At 35.3% G+C, this 21,673-nt stretch overlaps 1 protein-coding gene across 1 annotated transcript in view; it reads right to left on the bottom strand.

Moving 5' to 3' along the window:
• Positions 1-21,673, bottom strand: part of Spata16 (spermatogenesis associated 16) — a 197,116-nt gene that overhangs the window by 124,419 nt on the left and 51,024 nt on the right. Inside the window, exon 2 of the mRNA XM_042678915.1 lies at positions 17,667-17,812. Within this exon, the coding sequence (XP_042534849.1) occupies positions 17,667-17,812 (146 nt within the window). The remainder of the gene's footprint in view (positions 1-17,666; positions 17,813-21,673) is intronic.

The following is a 21,673-nucleotide window of genomic DNA, read 5'->3' as shown; positions in this document are numbered from 1 at the left end:
AACTTACATCTGTAACTGTGTTTTTGACAGCCTCCCAATGCTTAAAGGACCTTTTTTTAAAGTTAAGATTTGTTGTATGAACAGTATGCTTTTCAATTGGGTATTGCATAATGAAACAAAATTTTGACATGTGTATAATATTTTCCAAATGACCAATAGATGAAAACAGGAAAACATGAAATGGGCAAGCAATCCATTCAAAACGCAAGATTGAACAATGGCTTTTAACCTTAGAGATGCAGTACAAAGTTAACCAATACAACTTAAGAATCCATATTGCAGTTGATCTTTAAGTCTTGGCAAGGTGTCCAAGAATATTTGGAATTATATGAGAAGCCTTTGAAATGATTAAATTATCTTTTTTTAAAACTACATATGCCTTGTGTGAGACTGGATTTTGTTCCTACTACTTGACCATATTGTAACAGATTGAATGCAGAATCAGATATGAAAGCTCAGCATTCTTTTCTTATGACAGACATTATGTGGAAAGATGCATGCTATTTCTCTTAGGCCTGATTTCTTAAAAACATTTTTCATAAAATGTATACTTATAATATTGTATAGATTTATTGAGATTTCAGATGTCTAAATAGATGTACTTAATTTCTAAGATTAAATTTTTTTTTAAATTTAATTTAATTTTATTTGTGAACATACTGTACAGAGGAGTTACAGTTACATGGGCAGGATAATGCGTACATTTCTTACCAAGCATTGCAGCCTCCTCCTTTGTTTCCCCTTCACATCCCTTCCCAGCCTCCCCCCTCCCCCCAATCCCAATCCTTCTCCTTCCCCCCCTTCCCCCCCCCCCCCCACCAACGTTGTAAAGCTCGTTTTGGACATGACAACTTGTACTTCTCATTGTTGCAACAGGTCCACCTGTATCCTTAAACAACTGGTTTTTCCCCATCTCCTCCACAAGTTATACTGACATCAAATATAGTGAAAGCAGGGGTTATACTGTGGGGGAGGGACATACAAAGTAACAAAGAGATAATCTTATAAATGTGTTAGAAACACATGCATGAAAGAAAAAAAACATTAAAATACATATCTAAGGAAGATTAAATTTCTGTATTGGAAACATTTACAAGGATAACCCACAGAAGCAGTACTCCTTGTGATCTCCAATAGTGTTTCAAAACAAATGGAGTAGTTAGGTGCCAGTGGCTCATGCCTGTAATCTTAGCTACTCAGGAGACTGAGATGGGAGGATCATGTCATTGTTCAAAGCCAGCACGGGCAGAGAAATCCATTAAGACTTTTTATCACTTTAAAAAAGCAAATAACCAAAAAAATTGGGGCTGGAGGCATGGCTCAAGAGGTAGAAGGCTAGCTGAAAATAGATCTAAGCAAGATATATAATGGGGTCCTCAGTCTACATTTTGAGTCTTACTATGTCAGTAAATAGCCAGAATGCAGATGAAAGCTGTAAGACTGAAGGTGAAGAGGCACATGGCACACATTTGTTTGGTAGTTGCTGTAAGGTCTGCTCCTGGATGGCCAGCAGACTCCACCCTCTCGAGCAAAGTCTCCACCCAGTACCTGCGTTACCTAGGCAACTGGGACACCTGGAAGAGGTCACATCTGCATCCGCTGAGGTCACATCTGAATTTGATGTGGCCACACCTTTCTCGGCCCATACCCTAGATAAGGCCTAGCCCAGGCCCAGACGCTCTCTCTCTCTGCTCTTGTCTAGCTCTTCTCAAGCTCTTTTCTCTCTCTTTCCTCTCTCTCTTTCCCAGCTCTCTCTCTTTCCCAGGCCTTTCCCAGTCATGTGGAGTGCCAACCTTGCCCGGTCCCAGCAGGTCTACTGAATAAACCTACCCCCTTACCTGAATACCACGTGTGTGCTGCTGTTCTTACTTGGCTATCTCTTTTTAAAAACCTAACAGTTGCATTATATTATTGCATCATTTTACACTCTGTCCTAAAAGAAAAATATCTCCCTTTTTAGAGGTATATATATGTAAATTCTTAGTACTATCCTACATTTTTTTTCCCCTTCTGTGAAAATCATGAGCTACTTTCTGAGAGCGTACACATGTTGAACACATTCCAGAAGCAAAGGGTAAGCTCACAGAAGCTCATTTTAGGCTTCTATAAGGCAAGAGTACAGGAATCTAAAAAAGTAGAAGACTGAGGCTAAGTATGTAGTGAGGGGTTTATTTATTATATATATATTTATTATATATTATACATCTATTATATATATGTATGAAGCTTCTTTGATCTGTGGATGCTGTATCATTCAACACTCAAAAAAAATCAAACATTACAGTGAGTTCAAGTCTCTTCTGTACTATTCAGATCTGGTCACAAATGCTTCATAACTGCTAATATCATAAGCATAGTAATATCCAACTACAAATTATGTTGCCTAGCTGACCTAGTAAAGAGATGAGAACTGCATTTTTTCCCATAAGGAAAATTTACAGGAAGTGTATCAAAGTTAAGGGTCCCCAAGAAGAATGTTGACTTACACTAAAGGTGATATTTTGTGTTTGTGTGTTGTATTTGTTTTAAAATATATATACATAATTGATTTTATTGTCTTTAAGTTGCTGTACAAAGGGATTTCAATTTAAAGGTGTGATGTATATATTATATATATATGGCTTGATACATATATGTATGGTGTGATATATATACATATATGTGATCTGTATATATCTATATATAGATATATCTTTATCTCTATCTATAGACATATCTATATAGATTTATCTTTATCTATCTATACCTATCTATATATCTGTGAATCTATACCTATATAGATCTATCTATCTATCTATCTATCTATAGAGATATCTTGCTTAACACATGATCCTTCATAAGACTTCTGTGTAAACTGAGACCAGAGGCCCAAGACAGAGTATATAGGAAGAACTATGTTACCAAAGCAGTAGGGGAAATGAGTAGGGAATTAGAGCAGTTGTGCTGGTAGCCTTAGTGTAACCTTGTTTATGGTAATTAGGATAAATGCCCAGGAGTGGGATTGCTGAATCATAGAGGAGCTCTTATGTTTTGTTTTTTGAGGAACCTCCATACTGTTTTCCAGAGTGACTGAACAAGTTTACATTCCCACCAACAGTGTAGTAGCATTCTCTTTTGGCCACAACCCCTTGAGCATCTGTTGTTCTTAGATTTCTTGATTACAGCCATTCTAACTGGGGTGAGGTGGTATCTCAATGTTGTTTTGATTTGTATTTCTTTTATAGCCAGAGAAGTTGAGCATTTCTTCATGTGTCTATTGGCCATTCTTATTTCCTCTTCAGCGAAGTCTCTCTTTAAGTCTTCTTTATTCAACTTATTAAAGGGATTATTATTTCTTTGAAGATTTGTTTTGGGGGGGTTTAATTTTTTGAGCTCTAAGTATATTTTATATATGAGGCCCTTGTCTGTTGGACAGATAGTGAACATATGTTCATTACAGCATTAATTACCATAGCCAACACATGGAATCAATCCAAATGCCCTTCAGTGGATGGATGGGTCAAGAAAATGTGATATATATATATATATATATATATATATATATATATATATATATATATATATATATATATAAAATGGAATTCTATGCTTCCATCAGAAAGAATGATCTAACCCCATTCATAAGGAAACAGAAAGACTTGAAAAAAATCATATTAAGTGAAGTAAGCCTAACCCAAAGAAATATAGGCTTGCTGTTTTCCATCATTTGTAATAATTATTATATGTCTAGCCTAGTTCTAACAGAGGATCACAATAACTTAATAACTATGTACATATAAGTATATATATATATGATCATATAAATATAAAATGATGCTAATTGAAATGAATTACAAGATAAAGAGAAAAAGAGTTTTTTTTCTCTTAGTGTACTATATGCAGTTATTTTTCTTTGTTTCTCCCCTCACCTTTGGTTTGGTCACTCTTTCTGAATTCAGTATATAAGTTTATCTGATTTAGGAAAGGGAAGGGGAATCACAGAAATGGTGGGACGAAGGACAAAAGTATGAACCAGTGCAGCAGTGATACTCACAAGGCAACATGTTAGAAATGAACTTTACAACTTGGGGGGGAGGGGAGTCAGAAGGTGGGAGGGATAATGAAACAAGGGAGGGGGGGTAACAATATTCAACAAGAATTGTACTTATTTCCTTAGGTAACCACTCTATACATCAACTTTATAATTTAAAAAAAGAACCCAAAACGAAAGAAAGCGGTAACAGTGACACCACAGAATTTGCCAGACGTTCATTGAGGCTGATAATATGTCGTTAATGCTGTGATTTATCAATGAAATACCTGTGCCCTCATGAATTGTGAAAAGTCAGTGGGAGACCTATCTTTTCCAGTCCTCAGCTCTTCTAAGGGACAGAACTAGAGAGAGAGCCAGTTCAGGCAAATGAACAAGGGATTTTTTAAAAAATAAGCAATGTACATTTATTGATCACAGTTCCAGAGGGTTGAAATATTAAGGCACAAGGGGATTAGGGTCTATAGTGAGCTAATTTCTCATGAGTAGAATATTCTATTAGTACAGTAGCATCTTTTTTTAAAATCAGGATAGTAATTCCATCTGTATATCTTAGACTCCACCTCTTCTTACTGCCAAAAGGTGCCCTATTTCCACATGGTTTGTACCAGAACAGAAATTTGTACCAATACGGTTTGTATCTCTATATATTTTCAGCATATCAATTATTGAAAAAAAGAAAACTTGTTTGGCTGATGATCTTAATGAAGACATTATGAAAACATATGTTTGGTTCTGTCAGATGCTTATCAGTCTGAACAAGGAGAAGAGAATTTAAAATATGAAACGCCGCTTGGCAAATGCTGTACCTTGAATATGGATTGGCATCTGAGTTTTTATTGGCTTGATCTGAGTTCATCTCTTGTTACATTCACATCAGATAGCCTGTAGGTCTCATAAGAGATTTCAGTGCTGGGGGAGGGGCTGGGAAAACACTGGGGAAGCCATTTTGGGAGGCAGACACTGCCACTGAGCCGTGTCCCAGCCCTAAGACACTGTACTCATTTTTCTTTTTTTTGTCCAAGACCAGGATTTGAACTTGGTATCTGACACTTTTGTTCATTGGCTGGTGCTCTACCATCTGAGCCATGCTACCAACCCTAATAGGGTTCCCTTCCTTCTCCACCTTTCCTTCGTCCCTCCCTCCCTCCTTCCCTTCCTCCCTTCCTTCCTTTCTTCCTTTCTTCTGTCCTTCCAGTTTTTAATGTCTTCACAAAGATCTGCTACCTTGACATGTAAAAAAAGACATATTAGAATAGAATAGAAGCTGCATACTTGTGGCTTATGCCTATAATTCTAGCTACTCAGAGGCTGAGATTTAAAGATTGCAATTTGAAGCCAGTTAGGGCAGGAAAGTCTTCCAAGACTTTTCTCTCCAATAAACTACCAAAAACAAAAAAGCTGGAAGTGGATTTGTGGCTCAAGCGGTAGAGTGCTAAGCCTTGAGCCAAAGAAGTTCAGAGACTATGCCCAGGCCTTGAATTCAAACCTCAAAATGGAACCAAAAAACAAAACACACACACACACACACACACACACACACAAACACACACAAATACAACTGGAATAGGTCCAGACCAATATTAAAACAGAGGAAGTGTCCCTCCAGGGATACATATACTATTGATGTTGCAAAATATTAATAGCTGTAAACTTAGAAGAGAAGTAAGACCACTCCATTTCCAAATTGAACCAGCACAGTTTTAAGGGATGTTCACTCCCACTGTATCGCAACTGTAAAAATCATGTTTATATGTGGCTCTTGAATAGTACAGATTACAAGCATAAGCCATTGTACCCAGCTGGCAGAATTTCTTGCCAGCCTAGAACCTTTCTTTGCCCATTAGTTGATCCTGCAGGAAGATCAGGAAATAGAAACAAACATATCTTCCCTGCTCTCATTATTCATGCTAACCTCAGGCCACATTACTTACATGTTTTAGGACATTTAAAAATTGTAAGTACATGAATGCTTTTAAGACCCCAGTGAGAATTTCCAAAGAATGGATTTACAGAAAGGTTAAGTGACTCTCTCAACCCATCAGAATGGATTTTAGAGCTGGTATATTAGCGAGTGGAAAACTAATATAAATGAATCATCTTAAGATAACATAAGAACACACCCACCCACAGAGAGCCTTCTTGCCAGCTTCGGTATCAAAATGAACAATGTCCCTCTTGAAGGCACTACTCGGCCTGGAAAGAACATCAGTGCCCTTCATCTGTTTTCTGAAGATGTCACTGGAAGTCCAAAGCAGGAAACAAATGGCTAATAACAAATATTTCACAGATGTAACATGACAAAACAATACTATCCTCTTTATTTTATTTTATTGTAAAGGTCATGTACAGAGAGATTACAGTCAGTTACATAAGTAAGGTAATGAGTACATTTTTTTTTGTGAACCACTTTGCGTGTGCGTGCATGTGTGTGCATGTGAACAGTGGAACTGGGGCTTAATTGAGGACCAAGTTGCAATTTCTTAGCTTTTTTGCTCAAGGCTGGTGTTCTCCCACTTGAGCCACACCTCTACTTCTGGCCTTTTGGAGATAAGAATCCCGGGGACTTTCCTGTCCCTGGGCTGACTTGCAACTGCGATCCTTAGAGCTCAGCCTCCTGAATAGTTAGGATTACGGGCATGAACTCTATTGGTCCATGAGAAAAAGGGAAAAGTGAAATTAGGGCCAAATGGACACTGATTTCAGAATTGAGGTTAGGCTAAACTGTTAGAAGAAACATAGTGAATGCTAATGTGAGAAGTAAAAAATGAAGGTGATCAACTTGAAGAGAGACATGGAAGAAAAGACCAAGTATAATGAAGACAAGAGTAGGCAGGGCTATTTCCCTGTTGATTAATTAATGAATCAAACTCTTCTATAGCAAAAATATATTTAATATAGGTAAATAGATGTCATCTAGAGAATGCAATTTGGCCAGGCTAAGGGAAGGTGATGTGATTTCAGAACCTTCCCACTACAGGAGGTTCAAGAAGGGCCCAAGCTTCCTTTTCTGCTTTTATTGTGTCTTAAAACTTTTCTCCTTTTAGCCAGGCATGATGGCATAGTCATGGCATATGGAAACTGAGGTTGGAGGATCAACTGAGACCAGAAATGTGTGAGCCCACCTTAGGTAATATGGCCAAGAGCTTCAACTGCCGCATTAGTCACCATAGCCAAGCTCTCGAGTCAGCCCAGAACACCCCCTCAATGGACCAGTGATTAAGAAATGTGGTATACATACACAAAGGAATTTTACTCATGTATTGGAAAGAATAATATTCTACCATTTGTAAAGAAATGGAAAGACCTGGAAAAAAATTCCGTTAAGTGACAAAGATTGCATGGTTTTGCTCATGGAGAAGTTAGAATTAGTTCCTAAACGAATAAATACATACATTAGGTGGGTGGTATGCAAGTTTGTGCAGATGTATTAACTGAAATATGGTAGATTCAAGGGAGGGCTTAAATAGTATAATTTCTTAGAAAGACAGTCAAAGTTCAACAAAATAAATTCCAGGAAAGGGGCATTCAAAAGAGGTGAGAAGGGGATGGTGGGGAGAGTGGAAGATGAATGAAAGAGAGAAGGGCAGGGGATAATGTCGTCAAGAACCCAATGTGTATTCTACAAAATCAAGAAGAGTGAGGGAAGGAGCAGGTTAAAAGGGATGGGTGAAAATATTGAAAAAATGACACTGATCAAGACTCCTAGGGCTGGGAAGGTGGCTCAGTGGTAGAGTGGTTGCCTTGCATGCATGAGGCCCTGGGTTTGGCTAGGAACCACATACACACCACGTAAGTAGAAAAAGGCAGAAGTGGTGCTGTGGTTCAAGTGGTAGAGCGCTAGCCTTGAGCTAAAGAGCTAAGGGACAGCGCCCAGGCCCAGAGTTCAGGCCAACCAAAATGGAAAAAAAAAAAGACTCATCAATCAGTAAACCGTCATTAAATGCAACTCCTTTGTACAACTACTTAAAGGTAATAAACTATTGTTAAAATATTTTCATCTCTTTTTAAACAGTCCTTTTCTTCTTCTTCCTCTTTATCCTCCTTCTTTTCCAGAAATTTCTAGCAAGATGTCTCAGCCATCTGAGTCCTTTTTCTCCTGTTCTTACTAAGCTATTCAAATGATGACTTGAAGACGTACAGCTGTGTGCACCATATTGGGACACATTTTAGTTTCTTTTCAGAATTGATTTGCTTTAATATGTATTGTTCCTTTTTCCTGCTTTTTCTCTAAAGAAGGCAATGTGTATACATTGCAAAGCTGTTTTTATTAATTCAAGGGATAGTCAAAGTCTTCCATGGTCAGGAAAGGAAGTTGGTGGAGGATGTGTGTGCAAGTGGAATGTTGGTATTTAAGCATTGTAGATGTCTGTAATGTCATTATCTGTACATCTGCACGAGGAAAGCAAGGCTTTCCAGAACATTTGGCAAAGCCAGGCTGGATGACTATGGGGACAGTGTTTACCACACCTCATCCCTGCTCAGGTCTGCATAGCAGTTCCTTCAGATTTTCAAGATGGTGTGATTTAAAAAATCATTTTTCAGAGTGGAATGAGATAACTGCCAGGTTTTTTGGGGGGAATTTTTTTTATTATAAGTAGTTGTACAAAGGGGTTGCCATTCACCAAAGCAGTTTATACATACAATGTATCTTGATCAATGTCACCCTTTCGATCTTTGTCAATGATTTTTTTATTTTATTTTTTTAGGAAGAAAACTGACTGTGGTATCACAGATGTTACGGATGTCTTATTCCTACCTGTGAAAACTACATCATGATGTTTTTAAAAGGATTAAGCCAGGTTTCATATAAGTCTTATTCTTACTTGCCTTTGGTAGGTATTCATAGGATGCTTTCTTTGTTCTCTGCCTGAGAATGTGTGTGTGTGTGAGTGTGCTGTTACTGTTACTCAGGGCCTCATACTCTTGCTTAGATTTTTTTTAACTCAAGGCTGGTGCTTTAGCCACACCTTTACTTCTGGTTTTTGCTGGTTTATTGGAGGTAAGTCTCATAGGCTTTCCTGCCTGGGCTGGCTTTGAACTGTGGTCCTCAGATCTCAGTCTCCTGAATAAGTAAGATTGCAGGTGTGAGTCATTGGAACCCAGCCTGAGAAAGGTTTCTTTTTAAGTGGTTAACTTTTTAAGTGGTTGTTCCTTGCAATGTGGTTCAGTAAACACAATATTTGCTCTTCTGTAGCAATTGTCATGTTAATTCTAGGGTTTAAAGAAAAACTTGAAGTATTCAATGTCATCTTCAGTAAAAAATATCTATCTAATCTATCATCTAAGTATTTTTTTCTTTTTAATACTTCAGTTAGAGCTTAAGACCTTGTGTTTACTGAGCAGGCACTTCACCACTTGAGCTATACCTTTAGCCCTCTTTACTTTAGTTACTTTATAAATAAGTTTTCACATTTATGCTCAGACTGGCCTTGGACACAATTACTTTATTTACACTGGCTGCATAGCTGGGATGACAGGCATGTACCATCATGCCAAGCTGTTTGCTGGAATTTGGTGAACATTTTTCCTGGACTGGACTCAAACCACAATCCTCCTGATCTCAGCCTCCTGAGTAAATAGGATTTATGTTATCAACCACCACACCTGGCTTTTAGTAATATTTTTATGGTACTGGAGCTTGAACTCAGGGGTTTGTGCTTGCTAAGTAGGTACAAAATCATTGAAATCATGCCCCCAGTTTTGGGAGAATCTTTTTATATAGGTAGATTCATTTTCATGGATAAACAATAACAAAAGGCAGAGACATCCACACAGTATTTAATGTACCTAACTCTTTGAAAAAGCCAAATGTATAACTTTCCATAAGTATAGACACTTGCAAGATAGTACAAACATATATTGCTATTATTTCATTTAACTGAAAGGAGAAATCAGTAAGTCAGGAAGCAGTAGGGATTTTTCTAGCTAGCAGGAATTTTTTTATAGTTGATGAAAATGAGCATAAACAATGTAGATGTTTATGAATGAATGGTAATATCATTAAAACAATTGCCTATGTGTTTTTCCAAAGAAAGATACCATGAGTTCTTTTTTTTCTCTGTCTGATGCCTCCCTCCCTCCCTCCCTCCCTCCCTCCCTCCCTTCCTTCTTTCCTTCCTTCCTTCCTTCTTTCCTTCCTTCCTTTCTTCCTTCTGTTTTTTTCTTTTCTTTCTTGATACGTAGATATATATCTATCTTTATATGATCTTACATAATTTATAGACGTGTCATATATTTATGCATATATAAAATCATATACCATGGGTCATATGCTTGCAATCTTAGCTACCCTGGAGCCTGAGATCTGAGGATCACAGTTTGAAGCCAGGAAAAATCTATAAGACTCTTCAACTAACCACCAAAACAACAACAACAAAAAAAAACCCCTGAGTGTAGCTGTTGCTCAAGTGGTATTAGCCTTGAGTGGAAAAGCTCAGGGACAGTTCTTGGGCTCTGAGTTCAAGCCACAGAACTGGCACACTGGTACACACACACAGGCACACACACACACAATCACACACTCATACTTGTGTTCCTAATTATTATGCTTCATCAGTAATACCAGCATTGTTGCTTAGCAACCTGTATATCTGTGCATACCAAGAAACTGGAGACATGTTGAATTGAAACTACTTTGCACAGCTACTTACAGTCCGAGAGAGAGCGAGAACGAGAGCAAAGAGCGAGCGAGTGAGCGAGCCAGCGAGCGAGGGGGGCGGGGAGAGACAGAGAAACAGAAAGAGAGAGGGAGAGAGGCGGGGGGAGTAGAGATTGGCACCAGCAACATCACCTTTTGTTTTAGTATAGTATTTGGGTTTGTTTAGTTTCCTCCAGAAGCTTTAGAATTAAAATTTTTTTTTCTGATGCTATAGACCTACTGAAATTAATGGCCAGGTTTTAATCATTGAGTAATAATAACAAAGAAAACATTGCGTTTAAAATATCTAACTTTTTGAGATCTGCAACAAATCTGTAGAATTTTCATATTACTTCTATAACAACTAATTCAATCTACAACTTATGAGGTTTTGTCGTGCTATCAGCTGATATAACTGGGGAACATTTTAATAGTCAATATTAGAGAATGACACTTCAAAAATTGTATTTTCATAGACAGTGCCAAAGTATCTACTTTGTTGATTATCTATTAGGTTTGCAAAGAATATTTTAAAATAGTTATCATTATAAAAATACAAAGTTTATTAATACCAGTGAAAACAACCTGTTTTGTTATTAATGGTAGAATTGAAATAAAATATGAGCCTAGTATCTTTTGAGATTCAGAAACGGTAGTTTATTTGAATTTCAGAGGGAAAATATAGAGGCAGCAAAGAAAAGTTATTTCTGCACGCCAAGGATAATAAATGTTGAAGTTTTTCATTTGTTTCATTATTTTTGACCCATAAGTCAAAAATACATCAATTACTTTCCAACTATTCAGGAGGATTTTCTAGTTATTTAAACATGATTGGACTTCTTATGTAATTCCATTGTGGTTTTAGAATAAATTTGTTAATATTTCAAAAGTTTTGAAATTTCATTCATCATATTTTATCTCTGGTAATATGCCTTTTTGTGAAATCTACTTTGGTAGTAACATAGAAGAGTTTAATGGAATTTTTTTTCTGTTTTATGGTGTATATGTACATATGTATCTTTCACTTGATGTTCTCTGTAAATAATGTGTAGTGAAATCATGACAGTTGCTGTGAAACTGGAAAGTTTAAACAATATATCATGTTTAATGTAATTATCAATATGATTTGAGTTCTCTATTTTGTGATTGCTTCCTAGTACCCCCATTTATTATTTTGTTCTCTTCAGTCTTCTTTCTTGATTTATTTTCAATTATGTAAATATTAAATAAATTTAAGCCCTTTACTGGCTTCCTAGGTATATTTATCTTTTTTTTGGGTCCGGTCGTGGGGCCTGAACTCTGGGCCTGGGCGCTGTCCCTCAGCTCTTCAGCTCAAGGCTAGCACTCTACCACTTGAGCCACAGCGCCACTTCTGGCTTTTTTCTTTTTGCTTATGTGGTGCTGAGGAATCAAACCCAGGGCCTCAGGCATGCAAGGCAAGCACTCTGCCACTGAGCCACCTTCCCAGCCCCATTCCTAGGTATATTTAAAATATTTATTATTATTATTTCTAGTAGTTGTACAGAGGGATTTCAATTCAACACTAAATACATTTTTATTCTTTTTAATCGTTACTCTAGACATTATAAGAAATATCGTTCATTTATCACAGCATATTTGAAGTTAATATTGTGTTATCTCTTCTAAACACCTCAGTGTAGTAAAGTTAACAGGTCATTGTGGTATTATAGCTCTCTTATATCAAAACACACAATCTTATTTTTTCTAATATTCTTACTTTAGACAATTTTGCAAAATGGTATTATTTTCAGCAGAAGCACTCATCTTTAAAAAGGTTTTTTGAGTCATTTAGATTTACTCAAGCATTTGTTATTCTGGTGCTGCTCAATTATTAATGCAGATCCAAGTTTCAATTTATTGCAATTTCTTAAAATATGAAATATCTCTCAGCATTCTAATAGTGCAGTTTTACTTGGGAATAACCTTTCAACTGTAATTTTATGGATTTTTAAATTTTGATCTTGTTTTTTAGTAATATTTTGCTGAAATGGCAATTCTGGCTTCACACTTTTCTTTCAACAGTTGTTCCATTAGATTTTGAAATCCATAATTTCCAATGGAAAGTTGTCTGTAGTCTGCAGCACCATTCTCTTGCACCACTTCTCTGGCTACTGTCATAGCTTCTCTTCCTCTTGGTATAGTTTAAATATAGTTCTCTGTATATTTTTCCCAGTTGAGGCTACTGGATTTTCTTATTTAAAAAGTAACAAAATTGGGAAATTTAATAGATTTTTTTTTTGCTCTTATTCTCCTTCCCTTCTTCTGGGTATTCAATTATATATATACAATGTTGCTTATTACTAATCCTTGAAGACAGGATACTAACATATGGATAAACTTGTTAAAATCTCTTTCTCCTTATATTCATGTTGGGTAATTTTTATTGATTTGCCCTCAACTTCTCTAACCTTTTCTTTAACAGTCTCCAATCTGATGTTAGTCAATCAGTGCTTTTGAAGTGTCAGATATTTTGTTAATGTATGAGTAGCATCTAATTTATTCTTGTCTATAATTTTGACTGTTTCTGTTTAGTCTCATCTCCTTATAATTATAACATTTTTTTTACCTTAAGGTCCTTGAATATATAATATTTTCATGGCATTGTTAAAACCTTGCCTAATAATTCCAATAGGATCATCTTGGGATCTATATGAATGGACTGATTATTTTTGTAAGTAGTCTCATTTTCATACTTTTTTGCATGTGTAGTGATTTTTAGCTATAAGCTGGACATCATGGATGAAATTTTCTAAGGAAACTAGATTTATGATATCCTCCCTGAGAAAATGTCAGGATTTTTCTGTTAGAGAACTAAATAGCAGATACTCTTGCTCTAATCAAGATTAGTTTTAAGCCATTGCTGGAATAGGTTTACTTTGGCTTTCAAGCCAAAGAGTGGCCCTTTTATTTAGTTATTTTTAAAATTTTTATTGGTCTTGGGGCTTGAAATCTGGGTCTAGGCGCTGTCCCTCAGCTCTCTACCACTTGGCAAAAGAGTCACTTCTGGTGGTTTATTGGATGTAAGAGTTTCACTGACTTTCCTGCCCAGACTGGCTTCGAACTGTGATCTTCAGATCTCAGCCTCCTGAGTAGCTAGGATTATAGGTGTGAGCCACCAGTGTCTGGTTAGGTGTGGCCCTTTCTACAGGTCATGCTCCTACCCTTCAACATGACATTTCTTAGACTTTACTATGGCCCAAAAGCATCTCCTACCATCATTGGCTGTCCAGTATTTCTGTATAGCAATTCCTGCTGCATGGAATTTCCCTCCTTACATGCCTGTCTTGGACTTTGGCTAGGAGCCTATAGTAAGTACCTGGTCAGATTGTGCCACTGTGCTTCAGTGCAGCCTTGACCTCTTCAGTCATTCGCTTGAAAATAACAGCATAGCTGGTGGTCAGCTCTTCAAATCTATGTCCCTTCCTTTCAGGAAGACCGTATTTCAACTTGGTCTCCATAATTAGGGTATGAAAATAAAACCAGTAAAAAGCTGAGACAGTGGTGGAGATCACTATGGATAATTCCTTTCTTTCAAAGTTCAGTGCTAGTCTAAAAATTGTCTAATGCTTGAAAAACTGTTTGTTCATATATTTTGTCCAGTTCTGCAAAAGTTGTTTGCAGCAGTAACCCAGGTTCAGTAACAGCAATTCTGTCATGGCTAGAATTTTTAAAAGAATCCATGGATCCATATATAATTTTCAAAAATAATATTTCTGAAATAGGGCCAATAATTATAACCAAAAGTTACAGAAATGAAGCTCAGGCTAAGTTGTGAGTAGGAGTCAGATTTCAGTCTCTGTGCTTCTACATTATGAAATTATATTTTTCTTCACAATATTGATTACAGTCTGTACTTATCTCATGCTTTTACTAATACTAATGTACTTTTTGCTTTTGTTTTGTACTTCTGTTGGTATCTTGTGTATTTCAGTTTATAACTACTAGCCTGAGGTCCAACCCAGAAACAGCCTTCTGTTATTTGCTCAATGAAAAATGATTGTATGTCACTATCATAGAACAGTGTTAAAAATAGCAGCTTTCCACATACTTGGAACTTAAAACTTCGATTTCATATTGCCTGCCACCTTGTGGCAGCAATTTGGCAACAAAGAAGAACTACAACTGGGGAATACAGAGGAAGAGTCATGGAAAGAGTTCCAGCAAGCTTTGTGTTTTTGAGGAGGCAAGTGTAACTAGGAACCCATCTCAGGAATGTTCAAATCTCTACTGAAAAACAGTGGCCCTAGTCTGATTCAGGAGAGAGCTCATGTCTTGACTGGTGAGTCTACATCTCACTTTTGGCTGAAATGAAAAATGATATCTCTATTTGTATTCTTGCATTCATTACAAGCAAAAAGTGATTTTTGATAACAATTGTGTCTAGGGCTTTGTGTCACTCATTATTTAACTGACAATACATGCTGATTGATTCCCAAATGTATCTTTGTTGATCTATAAACTGGAAAGTTATGGTTCTTGTAGTCTTCTACATGACAAAACAGCGTGCATTCATTCTTATCAGAAGCAAACCTACAACGGTAATTTTTAAGCTAATTTGTGTGTTAACAAGATGCCTAAAGATATGCAGTAGACCTTACATTTACATGAAATTAAAGAGAGGATGCTTCAGCAAATGCAAATAAATGCAAAAAAGGAATATTTTAATTTCAAACCATGATTAGTTATCAACCATCACAATGTAGCTGTAATACAAAAGTATAATTTGGCATTCAATGTATAACTAATGGTTGTTGCTATTTATAGTCTAAGTATCCTGATTAATTAATTAATTTTGCAAAATGTATTTATTGATTATATTTCAGACTTTGTTTTAAAATCTGGGATCTGGTAAAATGTTTTCATATGAAAATCATATACACTGATTTTTATAGTACTGCATCATGACAAGCCCAGTAAAATGATTTATTTCTCTTGGTGCATTATTAATTGTATGAATTGACTGTTTAACCTTTATCGATTTGCATTTCTTACTTAATGCTCAACTTACAAGCAAAAATTATTTTTTCCATAGAAAGAGGTATATGAAATTTAATAGTATTATAATAGAGAAGAACATACTACTATTCATCATGATATTTTTTTCCCTCTGAATACATTTCAAGATCTTGAAACAGCACCCAGTTTTAAAACAAAAAATTTCTTTTTCTAAACAGTGAGTCTACTAACTATGCATTTTATTTATTGGTCTTATATTTGATTAATGGTGGTATTCTTGATTCTTCATTGCTACTGCCATTTTTTTAAATAAAAGAATTGACTTTTTTCATGATCATGCAATTTGAAACACTTATTAAATATAATTTCTATTAGTAAATATTATTAAAAACCCACCCATCTGCACATTCAGAACTATTATAGTATTTTCCCTAAAATGTAGGTCATATTGGAAACCCTTTTTAATGTCTGCTGAAAATCATGGAGAAGGTGAAAGATAATTTATTTCCATGTGTCTGAATTAATTATTGTTTATAAATCCCTTTCCATTTACTGATCTAGTCTCAGTTTTCACTAGCTCTTCCATTTTTTTGGGCTCCCAAATTAACCTAGGAGCGCAGACGTTGCAATATTTTTGACATTCTGAAATACAAGCTATCTTTCCCATACTGCCTCTTTCAAATGGAAATAGAGTAAAATTCTTTGACAGGCCATGTATCCTGATACTGGGTTGGAAACTATGATTGTATAAAATATTTCTAGATACATTAGAGAAGGCAGAAGTTCCCTTTGGTGTCAAAGAGAATCTGTGTTTAGATTATATCGTTTATATTTAAGGTGGAGAATTTCTTTCAAGCAAGTTATCTTGTGAATTTCAAACTGATTTTGCCAGTCAAGTCCAGTCACTGTTAGAGCTGTGAAACATCTTGGGTAGAAGTTTCATATCCTAGTGGTTGTGGGTTTGTAAAGGACTTCTGCTGTGTTAGCAGACCTCCCACCTACATATGGGCCTTCATATAACTGACAATTATGGATTCCAGCGGCTACAAGCAAGCAAGGCATTAGGTTTTCATATTCATATTAGTTTCACTATTTGTATCCAAAAGGAAGTATAAGGTTGTAAAAACAGGAAATAGCAACACAAAAATTAGAGATAAATTGCTCTAGGTCAGACAGGAGGAGTTGAGGCATTATAATTTGAAGGAAAGGAATAGATGAAAGGCATGCAATTTATTGAATTTCTCTTTGATACAGGCTAAAATTAAGAACAAAACCTCTAGGAGATAGGACAAGAATGGGTACAGTTTGTGTGTGTGTGTGTGTGTGTGTGTGTGTGTGTACCAGTCCTGGGACTTGAGCTCAGGGACTAGGCATGTTCCTTGAGCTTTTTTGCTCAAGGTTAGCACTCTTCCACATGAGCCATAACTTGCTGATTAATTGGAGTTCAGAGTTAGCACAGGCTAGCTAGGATTGCAAGTGTGAGCCTACAGCGTCCGTCTAAGTACATATTTTTATAGATGAAAAGGTAGGTAAGGTAAATTCTACAATGCATTTTGGTAACACAGTGACAACACTCACTGGAAGGATGTAAATACAGAAAAGAAATCTTTAAGGATGCTCATACCCTTTGGATCAGGTATGGTATCTCACCAAATAAGCCATACTCTTCTAACATGTGCTTCCTTCTAGCATTCCTCATCTCTTCCAAAGTTTTGGAAATCCTTCTTACCGATCAATACTACATCCCTTCTTCATCTCCTCTATAGCAATTTGCTACCACAATTGTCTGCCATTTTCATTTGTCCTGGATTATGAAGCATTGTTAAGTGTTTGTTTCTTCCATTTTGTTTTGCGGCTCTCTTCTCTGTCTCCCTGATTTGCCTGGCTTTATACCAACAAAGCAGTACATAAATGGTTTGTCTCATCATTCATTTAAAATGAAACAGATGGTGATCAGAGAGGTTTAGACAGTGCCCTTTGCTTTTTGGCTGGCGGGGTTTAGCACTTTTTTTTTTTTACCTGTGGGCGTGATTCAGGGCAAGGTCGGGCTTCCTCATTCGTAGATAGCAGGTGACAAGCTTTGTCTCAATGAAACTTGCCACGCTTGCTATATCTTCAGCAGATGCTTCAAAGGGTTTGCCTAGAGCAGCCCCTTTGCTGCAAAGCTTAATAGAAAAACAAACAAAAAAACCCAATACGTTAATTCTCCTAATAATATTGTCAGCTAATCTATCTTTTAAAGAAGCAAAACATATACATGCCCATAAACTTTCTCACAACTCTAAGTAAAATATTAACATTTTGATTGTGCCAAATAAATTGTTCCTGGACATTATTGTGTAACTATAAGTGATACTTTTTACTGTAAAATGTTTCTTATAAAATATTTTTATGGTATGATAGATTTTAAAGTAGTGTCATTTGCTAGGAATGGTGGTTTCAAAAATAAAGCATACAATAAGCAGATATTAACGGAAAACTAGGCATAAATCATATTAAATACCAGTGCTTTTATGAAAACCCAGCTGAGCAATGATGTAGCACACTATCAAGTTTGATTTAATATAATAAGGGGTATCGGAAGTAAACTCCCAGGAACCATTAACATGATCGGTGATTAATTTTGAGTCTGAATCATATTCTCTAGGATGATATCGGAGGAAAAGAAGTGAAAATTTATTAGGATTTATTGGCAGTGGCCACAGTATCTGAAAAGCATGGCAAGAATCTGGAATTCTTAATAAAAATTCCAGGAAGTCAATGGTTTCTGGGCAACATAGATAAACTGTAGAGAAAGAAAATAATTAATTTTTTGGGAGAACCCCAAACATTAAAAAGTGTTTATAATATAACAAGAGTGGATCAGCTTGCCCCTACCCTGAGTTTAATTTTCTACTTCTTTTCTTGGGGTTAAGATGGATGGAGCTGAATTCAGTTCACTGACCTCATGAAGATTCTTCCTTTGCTCTATTTTGCCTCTGTTGTTGTCTATGCTGGGGAAAATATTCTCATTGGAAATAATAATACTTGGAGTTACCACTTACACACATTTAATATAAAATGTCTGGTGTTCTACCTGTTATTTGTTTAAATTATATGATTTTTACATCTTTTCTCTTACAAGATAATGTGTTGAGACTAGCTTATCCTTTACATGAACACTATGATAAATCATAAATTTCAATATGCAATGTGGTTAATGACAGTGACTACCTTTTGTTCTAAAATGTGGTTGTCTCCATAGTCTTATCCAAAACAAAAACAAGCTGGAAAAGAATTTCGAATCAAGATATTCAAATATATATTTATATATATTTACATATATATTTGAATATATTGGATACATATTTGAATATATATTGAATATATATATATATATATATATATATATTCAGTATATCAGTTACCTGATGCTATAATCTTTTTCTTTGGGAATCCTGATAATTCTGTAGATTTATGTTGTTCTTAAAAGCTCTTTGCAAGTTGGATGAGTGGGAAATATTACTTCATCCATTTAGTAAATAAAATTGTTGTTAATCATTTAACTATGATTTGCTAGGTAAAAATTGCTGTCTTCACATTTTAATGAGTTAATTAGGCTTCCCTATACATTAGCTGATGCATGTTTCTGCTTTCTTTCTATTCTTTACCTGTTTCTTTTTGTATGTTAATATTTTTCTTGTTAATTTTATTATCTGTTTAAATATATAAGCTATTATCCCTATTTTGTTAAATATATACATATATATACATATGTATACATATACATATACATATAGATGTATATATGTATATGAATGCATATGTATAAATAGAAATACAGATGTATATATAAATACAAAATATATAAACATATTTATAGAACATATATAAAATATAAAGGTATTATGTATATATGTATAAATACAGGACCTTTACCCCTGAATCATCCTTTATAAAGGATCAGCTTTTATGAAGGCTTTCAGAAAACACAGCATTAACTATTCCTGTCAATTATTTGAAGACAGAAACTGAAGACTATTTGTAGAAAGAAGATACCATGGGAATTACCCCAGTTAATGCTAACTAAATGTGAGTGTTTCATGGAGATTTCTTGATGAGACTGGCAATAAAAGAGAGAAAACATTTAACACAGATTTAGCAGTGATTCCTTGAGAGTTTGACTTCAGAAATGTCAGTGTGCTTGTACACAGATGTTGAGATATAATTGTAGAAAACATTACAGTTTGGACATGTCAGCTTGGGGCTGTATTTCCTCTCTGCTACTAATTTTATCCCTCAGAACCCAGAAATAGCTAAATCAAATTTTGTAAATCAAAAGCATGGAGTAATTAGTAGAAATTATATATCATAATTTATTCTCATAGAATTAAAATTATAGATTAAACTTTCCTACTTTAATCAGCATACCCTAAGCTTTAATAGTAAACAATATAAAATCTTAAGCAAACAAGAACAAAGTCCCCTTTAGTATATGTGGTTTGCTCCTTCCTATCCATGTTTCTCTCTAACTAGCTGGTGTGCACAAACCTTTCTTTCTCAGACATTTTTTGTTGTTGTTCTAGTCCTAAGGGCTTGGACTCAGGGATTTTCTGCTCACTGCTGGTGCTCTACCACTTGAGCCATAGCTCTGTTCCCATCTTTTTTGTTGTTGTTGGGTAGTTGGAGATAAGAGTCTTGTGGCCTTTATTTGCCTGGGTTGGCGTTGAACCTCAGTCCTCAGATCTCAGCATCCTGAATAACTAGGATTATAGGTGTGACCCACCAATGTCCAGCTTCTTCAGCACTTTCTCTAGAATGGATTTTTAAGCCATTCAGAGAATTGGGGAGTAGCTTCTATGAGGACATTCAAATCCTTCATGGCAATAGGAAGTTGACCTTCAGACTTTATAATATTAAACACTTCGTCTATAAACCCTGAGAGAAAGTGAAGAATGTCTGATGGCGTAAAGCCTGCAATAGTCTCTACTTTTATGAGATCCAAGGCCAGAAAAGGAATAAAAATGATCAATCTTAACACAAATGAGAATACTTCATGAAACCAAACTATTAGACAGCAGTGAAAGACAAGATAAATTTTCTATTCAGATTAAAAGGGGGAGGTAGAAAGTCTGCTGGGTAGGTTTTATGTGTATTTGTGATGATCTTGCTTTATCAATCACATATTGTAAGGTTGAAAACTTTACTGATTTTATCAAAAATTGCTTTAGTTGCTGTTTTCCAAAGCAGTACATCTTTGAAATAAGCTTTGCCGTAAGACAAGCTGTAATAAAAAGATGTAGGGGTTAAAAGCAGAATTACAGGTCCATATAGATAGAACTCTGGCAGCTGGATCTTGAAAAACATTCCAGATATTTTACTGAATTTTACAGTTTACAGGCAGACATGGTCACAGCACTGACAAGTTCATTCTCGAGAACACAAAGGGACTTTGATGTGGTGTGAATTGTTTGAAATGTAGACAGGGCAACTATATCCAACTTATATTTGTCTTAAAATATACTCTTTAAAAATCAAAAGGATATGTACTCATTACCTGATTATGTAACTATAACCCCTCTGTACATCACCCACAATAAAGTTTTTTTAAAAAAGAAAAAAATAAAAATCTACATATAAAATTTTTTTTAGTGAAATAAATCACAGAACCAAGGGAATAAAATCTTTACATAACATAAAGTAGAATATCACTGGGGAGACTTTGAATTAGTAAAAACTTATTTTATATTACAAAAAGATCTAAAATGTTTCTGAATAAGCTGTAGAAAAATTGAAAGGTAAATGCAATAAAATATCTTAGAAGCTAAAATATCTTGAGAAGCTAAATATTTATGTAAGATTTCCAGTAGTAAATTAGAACCATAATCTCACATTTTAATTAGAAGGTATATATTTGGCAAAAACATTAGATAATTTTTGAATTACCTAGTATTTAGTAATATAACTTATATAATCTAATCTAATCTATAATAATTTAATTTTAATAATATATACTATACAATGTAACATAATTATTACAATATACA

The sequence above is a fragment of the Dipodomys spectabilis genome, unplaced genomic scaffold, assembly GCF_019054845.1.
Source record: "Dipodomys spectabilis isolate Male_0828 unplaced genomic scaffold, ASM1905484v1 ptg000050l, whole genome shotgun sequence".
Classification (NCBI taxonomy): domain Eukaryota; kingdom Metazoa; phylum Chordata; class Mammalia; order Rodentia; family Heteromyidae; genus Dipodomys; species Dipodomys spectabilis.
Note: the sequence above shows the minus strand (reverse complement) of the source record. Positions and strands in the feature narration are given on the sequence as shown.